This window comes from Hypomesus transpacificus, chromosome 17, assembly GCF_021917145.1.
Source record: "Hypomesus transpacificus isolate Combined female chromosome 17, fHypTra1, whole genome shotgun sequence".
Classification (NCBI taxonomy): domain Eukaryota; kingdom Metazoa; phylum Chordata; class Actinopteri; order Osmeriformes; family Osmeridae; genus Hypomesus; species Hypomesus transpacificus.
The window spans coordinates 4,019,676-4,038,083 of NC_061076.1; the positions used below are offsets into that span (position 1 = coordinate 4,019,676).

An 18,408-nucleotide genomic window follows, 5' to 3' on the forward strand; every position below is an offset into this window, starting at 1 on the left:
TTTTTATAATACTGTCAAACAAATCAAATGTGCTCTCTTACTCCCACTCCAATCCACTAGGTGGTGCCGGTGAGCCTGGCTGAGATTTACCTCCTCCAGCTCAACATGCGCTTCCCCACCCAGTCCTCCTTCGAACGCGCCCTGCCACTGCTCAACGTGGCCGTGGCCTCGCTCCACCCCCTCACGGACGAGCAGGTGTACGGAGCGGTGAACGCCGGCGTCATCCACGGCCCCGGCCTGGACTGGGAGGACTTCCAGCAGCGCGTGGAGCAGCTCTCGCCCTTCCTGATTCGCCGACGGGACGGGACGCGCATGTTCACGCACCCCTCCTTCCGGGAGTGGCTGATATGGAGGGAGGAAGGAGAGAAGACCAAGTTCCTGTGCGACCCCCGGAGCGGACACACCCTGCTGGCTTTCTGGTTCTCCAGGCAGGATGGCAAGCTGAACCGACAGCAGACCATCGAGATGGGACACCACATCCTCAAAGCACACATCTTCAAGGTACTGCACTTACAGCCCTGTCTGTCTGTTGGAGGTACAGGAACAAGGTTGCTGGTGCAAAGAAAGGAGGCCAAAACATAATACCCCAGAAAAACGTAAAAACAAATAATACCCAAAGTACAGGTCCAAGCACCTGATTATTATTTTTTTTTTAATATCAAGGACTGTGTTTATCATAATCCTGACTGGCTTATCCAACTCTTTACCTTTTCTCCTCCTCCCCTCTCCTTCCCTGTCCTCCCCCCAGGGCCTGAGCAAGAAAGTCGGGGTCTCCTCCTCTGTCCTGCAGGGGCTGTGGGTCTCCTACAGCACAGAGGGGCTAAGCACGGCGCTGGCCTCTCTACGGAACCTCTACACACCCAACATCAAGGTAGTGGACACACACTGGTACACACTAGAGCTGCTAGTCTCAGCTAAGAACCACACGACAAACACACACACACAGAAACCTCGAAGCTCAGAACCTCAGCCAATCACAGCCGTCTCATCTTCCCAGGTGAGCCGCCTGCTGATTCTGGGCGGGGCCAACGTCAACTACCGCTCCGAGGTGCTGAACAACGCCCCCGTGTTGTGTGTCCACGCCCACCTGGGCTACGTGGAGACGGCAGGCCTGCTGCTGGAGAACGGAGCGCACGTGGACGGCGAGTCTGACAGCGGTCTCACCGCCCTGGGATACGCCTCCGCCGCCGGACACCTCGCCATCGTCACTACGCTCTGCTCGCGCAAGGCCAAGGTAACGCCACATCACCAGATTTGACACTGTGTAGAGAAAGGAAATATTCTGTGTTGCGTGTATTCTGACGATCCCTCCTATTGTGTGTGTGTGTGTAGGTGGACCATCTGGACAGGAACGGTCAGTGTGCGCTGGTTCACGCCGCGCTGAGGGGTCACCTGGAGGTGCTCAAGTTCCTGGTGCAGTGTGACTGGAACCCTGACGGCCAGCCGCCTGGAGCCTTCACCAAGAGCCACGCTGTCCAGCAGGCCCTCATCGCTGCAGCTAGCATGGGCTACACAGAGGTACACACACACACACATCGATATGGAGAACACAAAGACACAAAAACACACAGACTCAGACGCTAATGCTTTCAATTAGACTTTCTAACAGCAAAGAAAGTGTTCCTAATTCCTACACCTGTGCTGTGTGTGTTTTGTCCAGATTGCTTCCTACCTGCTGGACCTGCCAGAGAAGGATGAGGAGGAAGAGGAGAGGGCCCAGATCAACAGCTTTGACACCCTGTGGGGAGAGACCGGTAGGTTCTCCTACCACACCACCATGACGTGACAAACATATTTCTCTCAACCTTTAATCATTATTTCTTTTTTTTAAATCTCTGGTACTTTCTCTCGCTCCCTCTCTTCCACATCCCTTCTCAATCGGTCTTTCTCCACCACCACCACCCTTCTCTCTCTCTCTCTCTCCACTCTCCCCCCTGCCTTCTCCATTTCTCTCCACCACCCCCCTACCCAGCTCTGACCGCGGCAGCAGGCAGGGGGAAGCTGGATGTGTGCAGGCTGCTGCTGGAGCAGGGTGCAGCCGTGGGGCAGCCCAACCGCCGGGGCATCGTCCCCCTCTTCAGCGCCGTGCGCCAGGGACACTGGCAGGTGGGTAGTAGGCAGCGTCATGCCCAGCAGGCTAGCACAGCCTCTCTACTGGAGCCCTCTCTCCCCTCCTAGCCGCCCCACCTAGCTATCCCCGAGGTCATCTCTGATCGAAACACGACTGGATGGGTGCAAGCCTGACCCTCCTCCCAAGAATCTGTTCCCAGTCCTGTCATAGCAGATCAGAGAGCAGAGAGGTTCAACGTTTGCAATTTAGGAGAATATCGTTAGAGAGGGTGAAGCGACTTAGCCTCGGCTCCACCCTTTTGACCCCCCAATGTTATTCCGGTCTGTCCCAGATTGTGGACCTACTGCTGAACCACGGGGCGGACGTCAACATGGCCGACAAGCAAGGCCGCACTCCGCTGATGATGGCGGCCTCTGAGGGACACCTGGGCACGGCAGAGTTCCTGCTGGCACAAGGTCAGAGGTCACCGCCAGGCTGTTCCGTGTTCACAGATAAGATCATCCTGAACACTTAATTGTCACGCATGAAAAGGGTCAAAGATGAGTCTTAACACTGGTTGCCTTGACGACATGACCCCTGACCTTTGCTCGCAGGTGCATCCATTGCGTTGATGGACAAGGAAGGCCTCACGGCGTTGAGCTGGGCGTGTCTCAAAGGACACCTCCCATTGGTCCGTGCCCTGGTGGAGAGGGGCGCGGCCACGGCCCACGCCGACAAGAGCGGACGCACCCCCCTCGACCTCGCCTCCTTCTACGGAGACCCCGAAGTGGTGAGTCATCAAAGGCTGACTACGCTTCCGCTCTCAGTCCCCTGTTACCTCTTAAAGAACCAGCTTACTGACGACACCTTAGAGTACATCCAAATAAAACCATCGAAATCAAATTTCATATCGCTTTTTTTATTTAGTACTTTTTTACAAGCAATGCCACAGAGGGTTTTACACACACCTGTAGAACTTCACCGAAACCATCCCAGAATAGTAGCAGTCAGCCCCTGCTTGTGTGTGTGCAGGTCCAGTACCTGGTGGAACACGGCGCCATGATAGAGCACGTGGACTACAGCGGGATGAGGCCTCTGGACCGGGCCGTGGGCTGCAGGAACACCTCGGTGGTGGTGGCCCTGCTCAAGAAGGGAGCCAAGATAGGTACGGACCAGACCACCTGGGGCCACCGGGGCTACTGGGGGAATGTTTAGTAGTCTAGCTGAGATCAGTTCATCAAACCTATGGATGAAAAGAAATGGTTTTGCCTTCTCAGTTTTTATTCCGTGCTGAAACCAGTCTAGTGTTTGCTTCAGATGAAGATACACTAGGTATAAGACAGGGTCCTCTGGCAGTGTTTGAATACTTGTTTTTGACCCGGAGAGATAGTGGCTCTCGATCTATGGAATACTGACATGGCTGGACACCCTGCTTCCTGAATCCCTCCTACTCTGAAGGCGTATGTTTCTCCCAGTCAGACTGCACCCTCCCCCCCCCCTGCCCTCCATGCTTACCATGGTGGCTGGCTCCTAGCCCCCCATCCCCCCCTCCCCACACCTGCTACTACTGCCACTGCTTCACTGCTGCTGCACTCCTTTGCTAACTCACTTCTCTAACTTCCAACAACCCACCTCTGCCTTCTCTTCTCCATGCCATTCCCCCCCCCCCCCCCCTGCTTCCCTGTCTCTCTCTCTCACTCTGTCCCACCCACATACTAATGCACTCATCCTTTTACTTCTGGGACTCCTGGGGTCTTCCTATGGGTTGGTTCCATCCTTCCTTTCCTAACATCCTACCTTCATAAACCCCTGCTCTAAAACGCCAATCAAAACCCTGCCCCTCCTGACTCCGCCTCCTTCACTAATCAGGATATCAGACGCTCCCCACTCGACCCCGAGGTAACAGCCACTTTACCTCCCCCCCCCCCCCCGTTTCTCTTTTACTGTGCCTCGCTCTCGCCCTGCTTGTCGACCTCTCTCTCTCTCTCCTCTCACACACTGTCTCTCGTTCTTTACCTCTCTCACAAGCTGACTCATCTATTCTTATGTATCTTCCTCTGCCTCCCTTAATCTCTTTTTTGTTTTGCCTGTTCTTTTCTCTCTTTTTCACTCCCGTTTCCCTACCCCCCCCCCCCCCCCCCCCCTCTCTCTGTTTCTATATGTGGTCTGTGATTTTCGTGATTCAAGTTGAACATGATCCAAGTCACCCAGTCTAAAATGGCTACATCACATTCATCTGTCACCTCCGTGCGCGCGCGTTTGTGTGTGTGTGTGTGTTGATGTCTGTCCTCATTCTCTACCTCCACTGGGCTCAAACATATTAACCTCTGATCACTCCGGCTCTGGCATGACCCCTACTGGTGGGAGGGTGGCAGTGCACGTGACTGTGACGGACCCCCCTCGCCTGTCCGTGCTCCAGCATGGCTTGTGTTCGTCCGCGTTCTCCCTGCACAGCATGCGGTTGACTAAGATAACCCCCACATGGCTTCGTATCGAGCTGTAGCTGAATGTCACGCACCCAGTCCCCCCCCCCCCCCCCCCCCCCCCCCCCCAGAAGTTTCCAGAAAAGTCCAACTACGTGAGATACAGATCAGAGGACAGCTCAGAACCCGGGGGCCTCACAGCCAGCTCTATGCTGATAGCTATAGTGTGATCATGGGGCTGGTCCCTGTGTAGACCTGTCCAGATATCTCCTTCCTCCTGCTCATTGTTCCCTCTCCTCTACGCCTGCCCCCTCTACCTCCTCCCGTCATCATCACCTCCTCCGTCCTCTCCTCGGGCCTATCCCATCATGCACCGTGTCGGCGGCAGGCCCTGCCACGTGGGCGATGGCCACCTCCAAACCGGACATCATGATCGTCCTGCTCAGCAAGCTGATCGAGGAGGGCGACGGCTTCTACAAGGTCAGGCCCCCTTCTCCCTCCACACCCAGAACTCCACCTCGGAGGTCGTTCCGGACTTCTAAACAGTCCTATTAGTCCTATTAGATGTCACACAGAGAGAATTCAGCATTGGTTGAATTTGACACCTCGACACTTTGAAGCGGTCCAGCGCAGTGTGGTGTACGCTCCTTTGTGTAATGAGTACTAGTACGTCTGTACTCTGTACTAACCAACCTTTTGTAACGTGTGTGTGTGTGTGTGTGTGTGTGTGTGTGTGTAGAAGGGGAAAGTGAAGGAGGCAGCCCAGAGGTACCAGTACGCCTTGAAGAAGTTCCCCAGAGAAGGTTTCAGCGAAGACCTTAAAACCTTCCGAGAGCTCAAGGTCTCTCTGCTGCTCAACCTGTCCCGCTGCCGCAGGAAAATGAACGTGAGTAACACACACACACACACGTACACACACACACACATACACACATGGAACAAACACACACACTCACTTGACTGTGCACTAATTGTGACATCTAACGCACTCCTCCTTATCGGCCACTCACTGTCATCAACACTACCAGCCAGGTGGGACACTGCCCCCTGCTGGAGTTAAAGACTCATCACAGCTAACACCAGTTAATACATAGCTTCATACATAGCCCTGCATCCTCCATCCCTTCCTCTGGTTTGCTTGGTTCGGGTCTGTGTCTTCTTCTGGTCCACCAGTTGGCAAGGTACTAGTTCAGGTCTGTCTTGGTGGTTTTTGGTCAATGTTCACCTGCAGAGAGATGGGGAACACAGGTTTTATTGTGTATGTATGTATTTGTTTGTGTGTGTGTGTGTGCTTCATAGTGTACTACTGGCAATGCACATTTCATGTGATTTTTGAAATGTAATGTTTATTGTGTTCATGGTGATTATGTGTATATGGTTTTAACAGTGTCAGCCATATATGGGTTTTTGTGTTGGGTATATTTGCAAACGCCAGAATCCCATACCTCATCTGTATGTGATACGGACTCATATTATTACACCTATGTTATTCTTTATTGACTGAAGATACCTTCATGACTTCAGAGAAATTCACATGCGTCTCCTGTGGGACTTGATACGTCGAGTTCCACTGTGTAGTATTTATTTTTGTGTATCTGCATATCATTCAGCTTTACATTAAAGGGGGAAACCCTTATCTCCTCTATCCTGTCATCCTCAACTGTTACCCATGTTTGACTCTTGAATGACTCATGTTTGACTCTTGATTGACTGATGTTTGACTCTTGAATGACTCATGTTTGACTCTTGATTGACTGATGTTTGACTCTTGAATGACTCATGTTTGACTCTTGATTGACTGATGTTTGACTCTTGAATGACTCATGTTTGACTCCTTTATGACTCATCTCATGGATGTGTGGCTCTGTGAATGACTGTCGGCCTGTTGTTGCTTGCAGGACTTTGGGATGGCTGAGGAGTTTGCTACCAGGGCGCTAGAGTTGAAATCCAAATCGTACGAGGCCTTTTACGCCAGAGCCCGCGCCAAGCGCAGCAGCAGGTAACCATAGCAATGGAGAGAACAGGGGTGGCGTAGGCCTGGCGCGCAGACCGGGGGGGAGGGGGAGGAGCCTAATCGTAAGGATCTGATTGGCCTCTCCCGGTGTCATTCGACCTCTGCCCTTTTTGAGGGGGATTCCTACACTGGGTTGATTTGATGTTACTGTGAGAGATCAATGTGAGATCACCAGAGCACCAGGCTCTGAGACTAGCTCTGTCACTGGTCTGTTGGCATCTTAATCACCACACATCCACCACAACCACATCCATCTGTTTACACCTGGTGACTCCATTTATGCCATGAATTCACTGCTGCTGACTGTGGCTGCTCATGTATGGATGTACGTATATAGATGTTGAGGAAGGATAGCGCCACGTTGCATCACTGAGTTGCGTCTGAACAGACTGCTCTGAGGACGGTGTCAAAGCACTTTCAGCTCTTGTTCTTCACATTCACTTCACAGTCACATATCTAACACATCTTTTCACCGGCTGCCTTGCCTACGCCTCTCGACTCACTCCCTTCTCTCATCTTTCATCCTCTCTATGACACAATCATTTAGACTCTCAAATATACGAATCCTATTCCCAGGTTAGTAAAACAAAAAATGTGCACGCTGTCTTCTTTCTCGAACCCCTCCTCTTCTCACGCTGAAATCCTCCTTCTTACATTCTGTCCTCAAACAGTCTCTCTCCTACGCTTCCTCTGTACTGAGTCTTTATCTACTCCTTTCTCTCTAAACTCCTCTGTCTCTCTGCTCCTCTACTCTGTGAAACCCCTTTTGTTTCCTTGTCGTCTCGGGGTCATCTCTGCCTCACCCCCTCCCTCTGTCTCCCCTGCGGCCCCCCCCAGGCAGTTCCACGCAGCCCTGGAGGACCTGAGTGAAGCCGCCCGCCTCTGCCCCAACAACCGAGAGATCCAGCGGCTGCTGCAGAGGATGGAGGAGGAGTGTCGCCAGGTGGAGGAGGAGCTCGAACTGCCCCCCGACGACGCCCCGCCCCCTTCCCTGGAGCCCCGCCCCTGCCTGTCGGAGCTGGAGGCGGGCCAGGAGCTGTACGAGGAGGAGGCCGACTACATGGAGAGAGACATGGAGGCCCCGCCCCCCGCCGACCCCCTGCCCCGCTCCCCCCCGTCCCCCTCCGTCCTGCCCCTCTCTCACAGCCTGACACCCTCCCCGGGACACCGCGAGCCGCCCTACCTCTCTGGAGGCCAGGCCTCCCTGGGCCAGGCCTTTGAGTTCCGCCCCGGCCCCCCCGCCATGTCCTCCCCCACCCGCCAGGGGTACCAGTCCTCCTCCCCGTCTCTCTCCCCGACTCACCAGAGCTCCCACTACCGCCCCAGCCCCCCGCACACCTCCCCAGCTCACCAGCCCTCCGCCTACCACTTCAGCCCCCCGCCCTCCCCGCTGCGCCGGGGGCCCCAGTACCGCGCCAGCCCCACCTCGGAGAGCGCCGGGGGGATGTACCGTCCCCAGTCCGCCTCCGCCCGCTACCAGTCGGAGCACCAGCACCCGAGCCGGCCCAAGTCCCCTCTGTCCAAGATGTCCAGCCAGCGCTCCTTCCAGCTGCCCTCCCAGGGCCCGTTCCAGGAGCAGGCCCACCCTCCCCAGCAGGGCCAGTGGCTGCAGCCCGCCAAGGCCCAGATCATACGCACCAACCAGCCCAGCGCGTCCGCCCACTCCAGCGCCGTGCTGGGCAGCTCCGCCTACTCCCAGATGGCTCACTCCATGTCGGCCCGCCTGCCCCCCGACCTGGCCGAGCTGGGGGAGGGGGTGTACCCTAACCTGGGGGAGGGGTACCCCAGCGCCCTGCATGGAAGGCCTTCTCTTCAGGTGCAGGCCAGTCTGAGTGCGGGGGCTCTCTACCAGCAGGTCGGGGGCCCCATGGAGGATGACCTCCCCCTTCATCAGAGGCCCTCTTCAGCCTATCGGCCCGGAGGAGGAGGAGGGGGGCCGAGGTACGGCCAGACCCCCCAGATCAGCCGCAGTCAATCAGCAGCCTATTACCCCGTGTCGCCCCACGAGCTGGAGATGGAGCTGGAGAGGCAGGCGGCGCTGGGCTCCCCTGAGAACCACCACGGCCTGCGCCGGCCCATCAGCTCCAACACCTCGGAGCCCAAGCCCCACATGTCTACCCCCAGACCTCTCATCCACTCCCAGAGCGTGGGCCTGCGTTTCTCCCCCTCCAGCAGCAGCCTCGTTGGGGGCTCGGCCGCTAATCTAGGCCCAGGCTTCCGGCCCTCGGCCTCGGTCCAGCAAATGGAGATCCCACTGCAGCTGGCCTACGAGAGCGGGGTCGGGGTTTACTGCGACGACCTCTCGCCCGCGTCGCCCCCGGAGACGATGGACATGAGGGTGGTGGGGGGGACGTACCCCGGCGAGGCGCAGCGCTCCAGGAACACGCCCTTCATGGGGGTGATCGACAAGACGGCGCGGACGCACCAGTACATCCCGCAGCCCCCCGCCGCCGGCCGCTCCTGGGCCGTGTCGTCGCTGGACACGGTGGTCACCAGCCCCGCCACGTCGCCTAGCAACATGGCCGCCACGCACGGCTACAGCCAGCCCTCCGGCCTCAGCCACATCGCCTACTACAACCGCACCAACAACGCCCACAACGGGCACCTCCTCGACGACGACTACTACCAACCGCCGCCCTCCAACGGTGCCCGCGAGGGCCGGTCCGACGGCATGGGCAGAGTGAGCCAGGCGCCGACATACCCGGACGTGAAGGTGGCGCGGACGCTGCCCGTGGCCCAAGCCTACCAGGACAGCGAGTACAGACAGATGTCCAGGGAGAGGCAAGGCCCCGCCTCCCCCATCAAACCAAAGAGACCCTTTGTAGAGTCCAACGTCTAGACGGGGACGAGGGAGAGGCGCAGTAAGGGTTAAGGAGACGGGAGATGCTGTGTCAGACTCTATTAAGAGAGAGGGAGAGAGAGCGGAGAAGAGGGGAGGGGGGAGAAAGACTGTCACTTGAGGAAAGCCATGCCTGCTGACTTTCATTCATGAGTCATACCACAACAGACTGAAGAAAGATGAGGCTTGCTGACGTTGTTGAGTCACGGAGAGACAATATTGTGACAGGAATGACAATTCTACTGCTGTACATTCATAACTACTACCCTCTGCTCCCCGAAGCGCTCTCTCCTTCTACCTTACTCAGCTTTTCACTGGGATTCAAACATGGAACTTCAAAAACATTCTTAGAAGTAAAATAAACACAATGACTCAGAAAGACTGAGAATATTTCTGCCTAGGTGTTTTGTCAATATGAAAAAGGGAAGGCCTTGGGAAAAGCATTTCGATCTGAAAATATGTTGTGTTTATAATCTGGGAGCCTCCAGTAACAGGCAGGACACTTTGCTTTCCCCAGCCTTGGACTGCTTGTCCTGGGGTAGTTTGAGGCCAGACCAGAGCCTGTCTGGTTCATCCATGGAAGTCCAACTCTTAAGGCCTCCTACTCTAAAATGGCACAATAACGACAGACTGTAACCAGGAGAACTTTGTCATCTGCTGTATCTGTGTCTGCAACTGTCCTTAACATACTTGTACATAGGGAATAAAAAAAAGAATATTTATCATTTAAGTTATGTTTGTAAAATAACAACAACAAAAAAGAATATTTCTGTTGGACTGTATATTTTTCCGTTTTCCTTTAGCATTTTCTAAGGTTTCCTTTCAAGGTGACATGAAAGCCTTGAGGAACACCCGTTTCAAATCAATTTCAGGTTCACCAATTGTTGTTTTATTCTTTATGGTTTAACGGTTTTCACATCCAAGCTGTAGTTGTTGAAGCTTCAAACAGGAACGCTGACCTGCTTTAATTGTGGTCAGACCCTGACAGCCAAGCACATACACATTTTTATCACCATAGAAAACCTTTAAACACATCTATCAACAAGGGACCACCTGTGGAAGGAAGGAGAAGTGCAAAGTTAAGCTCTGTGTTGTTACATGAGGGAAATGGGGTCCAAAGCTGGACTTGAACCTATCACTATCGCTAGCCAGTTATGAGTCAGAAAACAGCGCATTCATCCATTGAGAGATATGCCTAATCATTTAAAGTTTCGTCTGGGGATACACTTCCTTTACACAGTGCCTTTGTCATGCCTATCTGAATAGGATGATGCTGTCAGAGGAAGTGATGCGAATGTTTCTTTTTGACGTAAATGACAGTTATACAGGGGGGTGTGTCTGTCTGTACTCCACATGTGTAGAGTACAGACAGACAAGTGTGACTTCATCCAGGTCAGTGCAACCTTACAATGAAGCATATGGACACTGTCTGGTGACAGTCCACCCCTACCCCAGTCTGGCACTTAATGAGCTATGAAGAACAGACTCTTCTCAGTCTGTTCACACAAACCAGTATCATCTATGTTCCACCTACAGTTTGTATTTTCAATTTTTCGGTCTTATTTCTTTTTTCTCTCTCTCGTTGTAATATTTCGCCTTTGAAAATCAGTGCAGACGTTTGTTTTCAAGCCAATGCATACTTATTTATTTATATTGTTGATATATTTTTGGGTGAGAGCCTGTATTGGTTTGAGGGGATTCCTTAATTATTTTCTCGGCTCTCATTGGTTCATATAAACAAAGAAAACAAGAAAGTTGAAAGAGACTTACGTATACCGGCAAGACCCTCCAGTTATTTCGCCATTGAAATACTTTATGTAATGAGCCTCTTGCTTGGACGCACGTTCTGCCAATCTCGGAGGCTTATCCAATGATTGAGCCTGATTCCTGGAGTAGGAGGAGCTTCTAGTCAGTTCCCTTATCTGACAAGTGGACATAAGGAGGGAAGGAGACACAAAATAGCGTTTATTTTCAAAATCCTTTTTTTATAGAGTTGACTGTAAATGACTGTACATGTCGTGTTGATTTCAAATGCATGGTTGTTCTGTCTCTCATGCTCCTATGAACATGTAGTACAATAATGTAACACGTGTTTGTACAGAAGGTGAAAAATATTGATTCTGGGTAATCAGTATTTGAACGGAGGAGCAGAGGAAGGGATACTGATGGAAAATATGTTTTCTGGCAAATATTCTCTTTTGCAGTTTTCTTTGGTTACCGTAGAGTTTCCGGGGGCTTGCTGAGCAGAATTATCTGTACATTGTCTGTATATGTGAGTTGTGAAGTTTTAAACCAGAAGGTCATAAAAACATGAATGCGTTTTCCTTTTTTCTCCTTTTTTGAAACCCAGTTAAACGATTGTAAACTGTACAATCCTCTGTATGTATGAGAAAATAATGTACTTATTTAAAAATGGTTACCACTTCAAAGAAAAGAAAGATGAAAACATTGTACGACTCATTGGCTCTCCGTTCATACAGTCATAACATGTCTATCATGGTTCTAAAACCCTGGATCATTTAGTACCTCTGGTTTCTATTTGCATACAACTTCAATATAAGGCTTTGTTTCACACTAACACATTGACAAGTCAAGTCCAATGCCAGTGTAATAATTGAGGCATGCCACTTTAATAGTGATATGATGGTAAGCAAGATAATGGATTTCCATCAGTTCATCAGGCAGTGTGTTCAGACAAGACGGCATCTGAGCAGAAAAATAAACAAGCAGCAAAAAGGAATCAAACCTTCTTAATTCATTACAATATGGACGACAGAACTACATCTTCATACAAGGTTTATAATATTTTACACAATCTCTTTCAATCTGTGTTTCTGTAATGTATGACACAGGCCGATCTTTACAAAGGAACATCAAGCACACAGGAATGCACAACAGCTCAATGAAGAATACTTCAAAATATCAGACGAAAAGGTCACCCTTCCTACTACAGTACTATGTTAATCCATCTTTATACAGCTACAGAAACAGCAGTAAACATCAGTTTGATTCTTAATCTAACATCAAACATGATGCTGATAAAGTGAAAGCTAGAATGAAGGTTTGTTTCTTATCTGTGGAAACATCTACTTCTCATTCCCCTGACAGATCCTTTTACAGTACCTTGGTAAATTATACCTGATTATCACTAGCTAAGATACTGACAGCTCTCCAACACACTTAATCTCTCAACTGTGAATGGAGCAATGTTAACCCTGTGAAATAGTGCAACATGAAAATATCTGGTGGACCCAGTTTGGCTTGTATTTGGCACTGCCTTACTAAGACAAAGGCACACTTAGCATTCAGAAGTAATTTAAAAAGTACTGTAAAAGAGAAACAGCAGATAATCCATTTAATTTCATAGGTTGTTTCTTCTGAAGATATTTGGGTTCATGGCACTTGTGTGATTGTTAAAATGGTTACGCCAGTTTGTCAGTTGTGTCAATCTAGGGAACACTAGGGGGCATATGTGAGCCGTCTATATTTAGTACAGGAAATTGGATTGAGGGCAGCTACTGAACCAGAGGGGTTGTCGACCACCTACAACATTTCAAAGGTTCGGATCAAGTTTTCAGGAAACAAACAACGGCCGTCCATTTTCGGGGGGGGAGCAGCTCTGCTAAGGGGAGTTTGGGCTTTCCCCCTCTGTCAGGGTCTTAAAGTGCACCGACAACGCCTCCTCTTCAGGATGGGGGGGTCGTCTGAAGTCCTCCCGCGTCACCACGTAGCCCACCAGCACCCCGAAGCCCACCAGCAGTAGTCCCAGCACGTTGGCCAGGACTCCCTCAGAGTCAAACTTGGAGTAGGTGTTCCTGGATGGACACACCCGGTACACGCAGTTATGTCAACAAGCTAGCACACAGCGATAATGCCAACCAATCTGTCGCTTCAGATCCATCGTTACCTTTGTTTACCCTGAGACCTGTTAAAATGAGTTGATTATTATAGCTTGATCGTCATGTTTAAACTGCGGCTCTGGTGGACTTGTCCATGCTTGGGATTTGTCATAAGGTGCAAACACTGCCCCTTTAATGGGATCACGGTCATTGCTAGACTGGAAAACCTGAGTTGACCTTACGAGATTATAACCACCGTCATGACCCGAATTTCCCCATTGTGGGACGAATAAAGGTATATCTTATGACAACGCTAATACGTGATTGCAGTTGTTAACATCCTGGGTATGCTTAACTTGCTTTGAAGGACAGGCCCCAGGTGTGTAAGCAAAGAATCAATCCTAATATCTAGACAGCTACAGCCAGGTTGCATTGCCTCCGCTGTAAGCGGTCTGAAGTATAACTCACTGGATGCTGAAGAGCAGTTTCTCTGTGATGCCCAGCAGGCTGGTGCCCACAGCCATGATCAGCAGCACCAGGCCAAAGAAGGCGTGGAGAGGCAGGTACCAGCTCCTCAGCCGGGCCGACGCCCCGGGGAGCAGGAAGAACGCCAGGCCCATCACCCACTAGAGGGAGGGGGGGGAGAGACACAATGGATAACTGAAGAAAGAGGTTTAGAAAATGATTTGGAAGATGGAAAAGGATCTAAATTAATATACGCTAGCTGATTCATTTTTTCACGAACACTGCTTTGTCTGTAGTCCATCCCAACCATTTAATGCAGGCCCATGAACAATGAAAATTGAAGGTGATATGTATGTGTTTGTGTGTGTGTGTCTTTCCACCTGAACACAGAAGAAAACGAAGGTGGCCATGCCACACCAGCTGTGGAGGGAGTACATGTTTGGGATCTTGGCTGTCCTGTGAAAGTCAAACACTGCAACCATACCTAGAGAGAGGGAGAGAGCGAGCAAAAAAGAGCAAAAGAGAGGTATCAAGTCAGAACTATAGGGATTAGTGATTGGGTGAATTTAGTGAATGGGTTGAAGAGGCCCATTCACAAAAGCCCATCCATATCTATGCCCTTTCACAATGTTCCCAATTCATTAACGTTTTGGAAAACACACACACACAGGTCTTACCCACTATACTGATGACAAGTGCAAGGAGGTGGATGACCGCATGGAGGATTTTGACATTGCGTTTGTTCTCATTCCTGAACACCCTGTACACTAGGATGGCTGTAGAGAGAAATGTTGTCGAATTTCAGATCTTTACCATACCAGTCATACATGTCAATTCATTCTAAACAAAATATTTCATAACAATGCAATTATTTTTCTTTAAATGTATATAAATCTTAACTGTGTTTCTCAAGAATTATGAGGTATGTGATTACATAGTAACTAAATGCAGGTCAGGTACTCTCTGAAGAGCTTCAACAGCACTATTTCACAGTCTTCAGACTCACAATTATGGGGAGATTAGAGAGCGGTCTAAGACACATACTTGTGACCCAGTCTGAAACACACACACACACTTGACCAGCTCAGTCTACGGCACGATTCCAGTCAAGAGAGCAATCACCAAGGTCACACTAACATCAGCTTCCAGGAGCACAACAAACTTGGCAGAAACTACAGGAAGTCAAAGTTTTGATTACGTTATGGTCTGTCAAAGAACGATGACTTTATGGTTTGTTGAAGAACGATGACGTAAGACAAACACTGCCCAGATACATACACAAACACACATATACAAACACACACTATTTAATAGTGTCACAAGGGTAAACAAGAGAACCCTGAACCACCCAAGGCTAAAGCAGTCTGTCCAACCTGGGTTTGTCTCCAGACACCTGCTCTGTCCCCAGGCTGTCTCCAGCCCTGAGTGGACAGCTCTGCCTCCCACACACACACACACTAATGGCTCACTGACCTTTACACTTATTGTCCTAATCTAATTGCCGCAGCTGGGATTGGAATTGAATCGCTACAGCTGAAATGATTACCTTCATAACAAGTTTAGCAGCCATGTGGCAGCCAAGAGCGACACTTGAAAAGCGACATATATTGGTATTAATGTAAATGACTTATTTAGTTGTTGGGCAAAATGGAGCTCTATTTTGGGTGTGACCGTACAGAGTATTCCTTAGCAAAGTCTCTAAGTGATCAGTCAACACAGGGAAGAATTCACAATGTGGGAATTTTCAACCAAACGTTCTTGACAGACACACAGTTTCCTTTTTTACATACACACATACGACCACAGAGAAAACACATACACACAATCCAACATAGACGCACAAATAAAAGCTTAGAGACATCAGTGCTCTGCTTAAACAACATCATATTTGTTTTACTGAAACAGCAGTTGGGTCTGTAACTGGGCCTCTGTGTAGCTTTTGCCTAGCATCTTACTAATCTAATAGTTCAGACAGAACCTCCAGGCTACAACTACTATAACAGCCACAGTGACTATCAGACAGAACAGCCTCCTTCAAAGGCTGATGTTTGTTGCTGGGGAACTGTAAACAGTGTGCAAGTAATTCATCATCCTGATAGAATAGAAAAACATTAGAATGTATTTTTTATGTGCGTAGACCTATACTCTCTGTGCTCTGTGTCTGCATACTCGTACTAATGTGTTTGTGTGGCTGAAACTCACCATCCCCATAGAGGAAGACCAGGCCCAGCACCATGCAGAGGGGATGAACGTTGAACTCCCGGGAGGATCCATCCCAGGCATAGCCCCCCCGGTAGTGACCCATCCACACCCCTGTGATGACCACACAGGCCAGGCCTAGCACCTGGGACCCCCCCACATACCAGGGCAGGGACCCCAGACCTCGCACAGCATGCTGGGGACTCTCCTCCATGGTCTGACAAGCAAAGAGGACATAGAGAGAGTGAGAGGGGCTTGGGAAGAAGGAGAGAGAGGGGGGGGGGGGATTAGGGATGTGTTGTGTTAGAAGAAGAGAGGGCATGACCTCAGCAGCAGAGAGCATTGTGGTTGAAATATGTGAGCCAAAGATGATGTAATTACAAAAGCAGTTTATTATGCTATTTAATTACTGCTTGAGGATTCAGATAATCCTGTGACAGAATCGTATGCGTATCATTCACTATGCTTGAAAATGTTAATCTAAATTTCAGAAGTGGGAATCAACGAGGTGATCAAACAGGTGACGATCACTACAAAATGGTCTGTCAAGAGTATCTTCGGCATTTGAGGGATAATTCCATGAATTTTATATATATGTTCCAATAAATATACGTCTCACTATTAATCAACATAAAACTATTGCAGCCTGTACTGGGTTCTTGCATCGTTCTTCAAAGTTTAAAAAAGTGTTATGTTCCAATTCACATGACAGCGTGCGTGCATGACAAACAGGGATAAAGTCAACCGGCTTCTTATCTTTTGCTTCCTCAAGCTACCTCATGTGATACTAGGCTGCATGAGATCTGCTCACGGAAACTTGTCTCTTTACATGACTAGTACAATTTGCAAGGTAGGTTCAGGTACTTTACAAAGTGCATGCAGTGTAGTGCTAAACATTCTCTCTTAAAAGGTAAATTGTCTATAGCTCTAAAATTACACAGCCACTCTGTAAAGCTGCGCACAGTGTGGATCTGTATTTTGTAGAATGTATACAGGTTCATATGAGGTGAATCCACCACTATCACCTACCTCAGAGGCAAGTCCTTTATAGCTTTCTGCCGACAAGTGCAAGAGCCGAGATCCTTATTAGTTCCGTCACTGAAGTGTGGGTGTGTTTTGGATCAGTTCCTGAATAAAGAAAGAAAGCTAGACTAACCTATTACAGAGGAAACTGAAGAAAAAAAAATCTAAACTGAACTGCCGAGAAGTGGCAAGATCTCTTCGATGATCCCCGCAGGATGCGACCGCCTGGGAAAGCGTCAAATTTAAGATAACTTGTCCGGTCGTGACGCAAAACAACCGTGGCGCAGCTGAAATTGGACAGATGAGTAGATTGCCATCCTGTTGCCACTCCTTTCCTTCTCTCTCTCCATCAGTAACCACAGAGGAGGGAGGAGCCCAAATTGTCCTTTAAAGAGAAGGATGACTAACCCCTCAAACGTCCAAAGGTCTGTTACCTTGGCAACAGAAGATGCGAAGCCTCTGGGGATTGACATGCGTTGGAGAAATTAGACCTCTCCACACCCGTCAATGAATCTTAAGCGATTTATTGGATATAGTTAGTCAAATTAGATTGTGCATAAATTTAAACTGGTCTGGTCAGCTAGATAAATGCAATTTAGTGTCCCTAATTGATGCAGCTAGGTCTAAAGCTACAACTAAATAAGAGGCTTATGTTGAATGTGGAAATAGGTTCTTACATTCTGAAAAACAAACACGCAATTATGTAATTGCAGTCCAATTGAATGCACTGTTAATGGCATCACATAACGGGACCAAAAGGAAAACGAGTATCCTAATAAAGACCACATTTAAGAATAAGTTTGCTGTTGTGTTGTCACAGGCTACCTCAAGAAGGCAAAAAATATATAATGGTTGAATCAATGTAGTATACGTTTGCTCCAAGCTGCATCTTTAATTGTTTGCAGGAATACAATGTTGTAGTTTAAATTGATACAAGAATAGATGCAGAGTGGCATAGCAGGTTTATTTGTGCAAATTATTAAACAGAGGCCATGGTCATCAATAATGTTGTAAAATACATATAATTGAGATAATAAAGAGACACTGGATGAGGTAGGTAGAAACTACCACAAAAATGCCAGTAGGTGGATTTTGGTTTTATGATGTTAACATGTTTATATAAATCTGGTGGTCATGTTGGTACTTTTGAAGATATTGTAATGATAGTGACACCAGCTAATTCACTATTAGTCTCATGCGAGGAGCAGAATGACAAGCCATGTAAGATGTCGGTGTATAACTTCTCCAGGAGAGTCCTGAAAGAGACGTGTCAACTGTGGTTGTCAGACCTATAGGCCCAAGGATGAGGAGGACGTGTCCCTTTAGCACACAATTTCTCACATTTTAAATTAGCAGTATTTTGGTGATAGGCTATATATTGGTGACAATAGTCTGACATAGTTCTAGTGCATGGAAAAATACAGACCCGAATATGATAGTTCATGGGAATTTTGCAATTTTAAATCATATTTACTCAGTTTTACTGTATCGTTAAGGTGATGTAACCAAAAATCGAGTTAATAAACTTCCTCAAATAGCCAACAGGTGGCGGTGTA

The 18,408-nt window shown here is 49.2% G+C and overlaps 2 protein-coding genes across 7 annotated transcripts in view; one reads left to right on the top strand and one right to left on the bottom strand.

Annotated features, from left to right (window-relative positions):
* Positions 1–9,481, top strand: part of tanc2a (tetratricopeptide repeat, ankyrin repeat and coiled-coil containing 2a) — a 44,656-nt gene extending 35,175 nt beyond the window's left edge. For all 6 annotated transcript variants that reach the window (XM_047037344.1, XM_047037345.1, XM_047037346.1 and 3 more), the window contains 13 exons: positions 61–501; positions 749–871; positions 998–1,234; positions 1,333–1,518; positions 1,661–1,754; positions 1,973–2,106; positions 2,403–2,526; positions 2,665–2,840; positions 3,083–3,215; positions 4,862–4,953; positions 5,213–5,359; positions 6,372–6,472; positions 7,325–9,481. In XM_047037344.1, the coding sequence (XP_046893300.1) occupies positions 61–501; positions 749–871; positions 998–1,234; positions 1,333–1,518; positions 1,661–1,754; positions 1,973–2,106; positions 2,403–2,526; positions 2,665–2,840; positions 3,083–3,215; positions 4,862–4,953; positions 5,213–5,359; positions 6,372–6,472; positions 7,325–9,326 (3,990 nt within the window). In that variant the 3' untranslated portion in view covers positions 9,327–9,481. The remainder of the gene's footprint in view (positions 1–60; positions 502–748; positions 872–997; positions 1,235–1,332; positions 1,519–1,660; positions 1,755–1,972; positions 2,107–2,402; positions 2,527–2,664; positions 2,841–3,082; positions 3,216–4,861; positions 4,954–5,212; positions 5,360–6,371; positions 6,473–7,324) is intronic.
* Positions 9,482–11,921: 2,440 nt separating this feature from the next.
* LOC124478935 (transmembrane ascorbate-dependent reductase CYB561) lies at positions 11,922–17,561 on the bottom strand. The gene is made up of 6 exons (XM_047037348.1): positions 16,859–17,561; positions 15,833–16,046; positions 14,308–14,406; positions 14,011–14,114; positions 13,634–13,791; positions 11,922–13,141 (listed from the first exon to the last, which is right to left on the bottom strand). The coding sequence occupies exons 2-6, from the start codon at positions 16,041–16,043 to the stop codon at positions 12,949–12,951; spliced, it is 765 nt and encodes a 254-aa protein (XP_046893304.1). The 5' UTR covers positions 16,044–16,046; positions 16,859–17,561; the 3' UTR covers positions 11,922–12,948.
* Between the last annotated feature and the right edge of the window lie 847 nt (positions 17,562–18,408).

Coding starts and splice junctions, on each gene's coding strand:
- LOC124478935 (XM_047037348.1), bottom strand. CDS start 16,043: ATGGAGGAGAGTCCCCAGCATGCTGTGCGAGGTCTGGGGTCCCTGCCC. Junction 14,407..15,832: donor GGTCTTCCTCTATGGGGATG/GTGAGTTTCAGC, acceptor TTCTCTCTACAG/CCATCCTAGTGTACAGGGTG. Junction 14,115..14,307: donor ACTTGTCATCAGTATAGTGG/GTAAGACCTGTG, acceptor CCCTCTCTCTAG/GTATGGTTGCAGTGTTTGAC.